At 40.4% G+C, this 1,246-nt stretch overlaps 1 protein-coding gene across 1 annotated transcript in view; it reads right to left on the minus strand.

Moving 5' to 3' along the window:
* The window catches only part of LOC119676395 (sterile alpha motif domain-containing protein 5-like), a 21,774-nt gene extending 20,910 nt beyond the window's left edge, over nucleotides 1-864 (minus strand). The window contains exons 1-2 of the mRNA XM_038087632.1: nucleotides 492-864; nucleotides 248-255 (exon numbers count right to left, since the gene is read on the minus strand). Coding sequence (XP_037943560.1) covers nucleotides 248-255; nucleotides 492-863 — 380 coding nt within the window. The 5' untranslated portion in view covers nucleotide 864. The remainder of the gene's footprint in view (nucleotides 1-247; nucleotides 256-491) is intronic.
* Between the last annotated feature and the right edge of the window lie 382 nt (nucleotides 865-1,246).

Consider the following 1,246-nt stretch of genomic DNA (forward strand, 5'->3'; position numbering starts at 1 on the left):
AAATAGTGAATAAATGAAACTCTGTGTTAATATTTTTATCGCAGATGTATACACAGAGCACACTGGCACACATACCCAAACCTGCGCTCGTGGAATGGACAAAAGTACTCTGCAATTCCTAGCCAAATTAGCACGTCAAATGCACTGTGCACACACGAAACTTATTGATTCCCTGGGAATGAATGAACAGAAATTTATTGTCTTTATAGCAGAACAGTCAGACAGAAATTGCACTTTAAATGCTCACCAAGCATACTTTACAGAAAATATGCAAAAAATATTTATATATATGCGAATATATATTGAAAGATACTGGCAGCTAGCCATACCACAATCTGCCAGCGTACCCAACGGTACTGCTATGGCAAGAAAATGCATGAAACTGCCACATTTGACCCACATTGTAAATATTTGGCGGTCTTACTTTTCGTTGCATTCCTTACTTTGGTAGACAATAATTGAGTTACAATATCTACCTATACTATACTCACCGGTGTTGAATAAGGATGCGCTGTTAAACGTATGCCATCCGCTTCGAGATGTCGCTTCATCACAGCTTGTAGTTCCTTCATTGTGGTGGGTGTATCACATTCTGAGCTTAATATTTCATTGCTATTACTTAAGGCCTTTGGATCATTGATCATCACGTAAACAATTGCCGCACCTTTCTCCCTTAGCGTCCGTACACTTTTCAGTAGTTTACTGCGGTGCTGTGCAGTGTCCACGCCGATTGCATCTAAATCGATTTCTCCGATTTGCTTGCATATTTCTAATTCATCATAACCATTCTCCATAAAACTTTCCGCATATTGACTGAGTCCAATGGCGCGCAGCCATTCACAGACAATGTTGTTGTGCGGCATGTTTTCGTATCACGTGGCTATCGGTGCGCTAGGCGGTAACTCAATGTCGAGTGGTGCGAAACTCACTTTTGGCACTTTAATAGCGGGCTTTATTTTCGTTTGTCCTGTGGTATTCGTTGCAGTTGCTGCTAAAAAGGATATTGCGGCTTCCGATTTGGATGATGCTGTTTTCGCAACTGCTGTATTGGGCGTTGAGCTGGAACTAGAGCTGCTAATACTTGAATTTGTTGCTGCTGTATGAGCTGAACTACTACTGTTGGTTGTTGCCTTCATAGCATCGAATTTGAATTTTGGTAAGTAAATGTCTCGGTTTCGCTTAATGCATTTACTTCGATTGCTGCAATTAAATGAGAAACTGAATTATTTATAGGTTTTATCTATCG

Source organism: Teleopsis dalmanni, chromosome 2, assembly GCF_002237135.1.
Source record: "Teleopsis dalmanni isolate 2A chromosome 2, ASM223713v2, whole genome shotgun sequence".
NCBI classification, from domain to species: domain Eukaryota; kingdom Metazoa; phylum Arthropoda; class Insecta; order Diptera; family Diopsidae; genus Teleopsis; species Teleopsis dalmanni.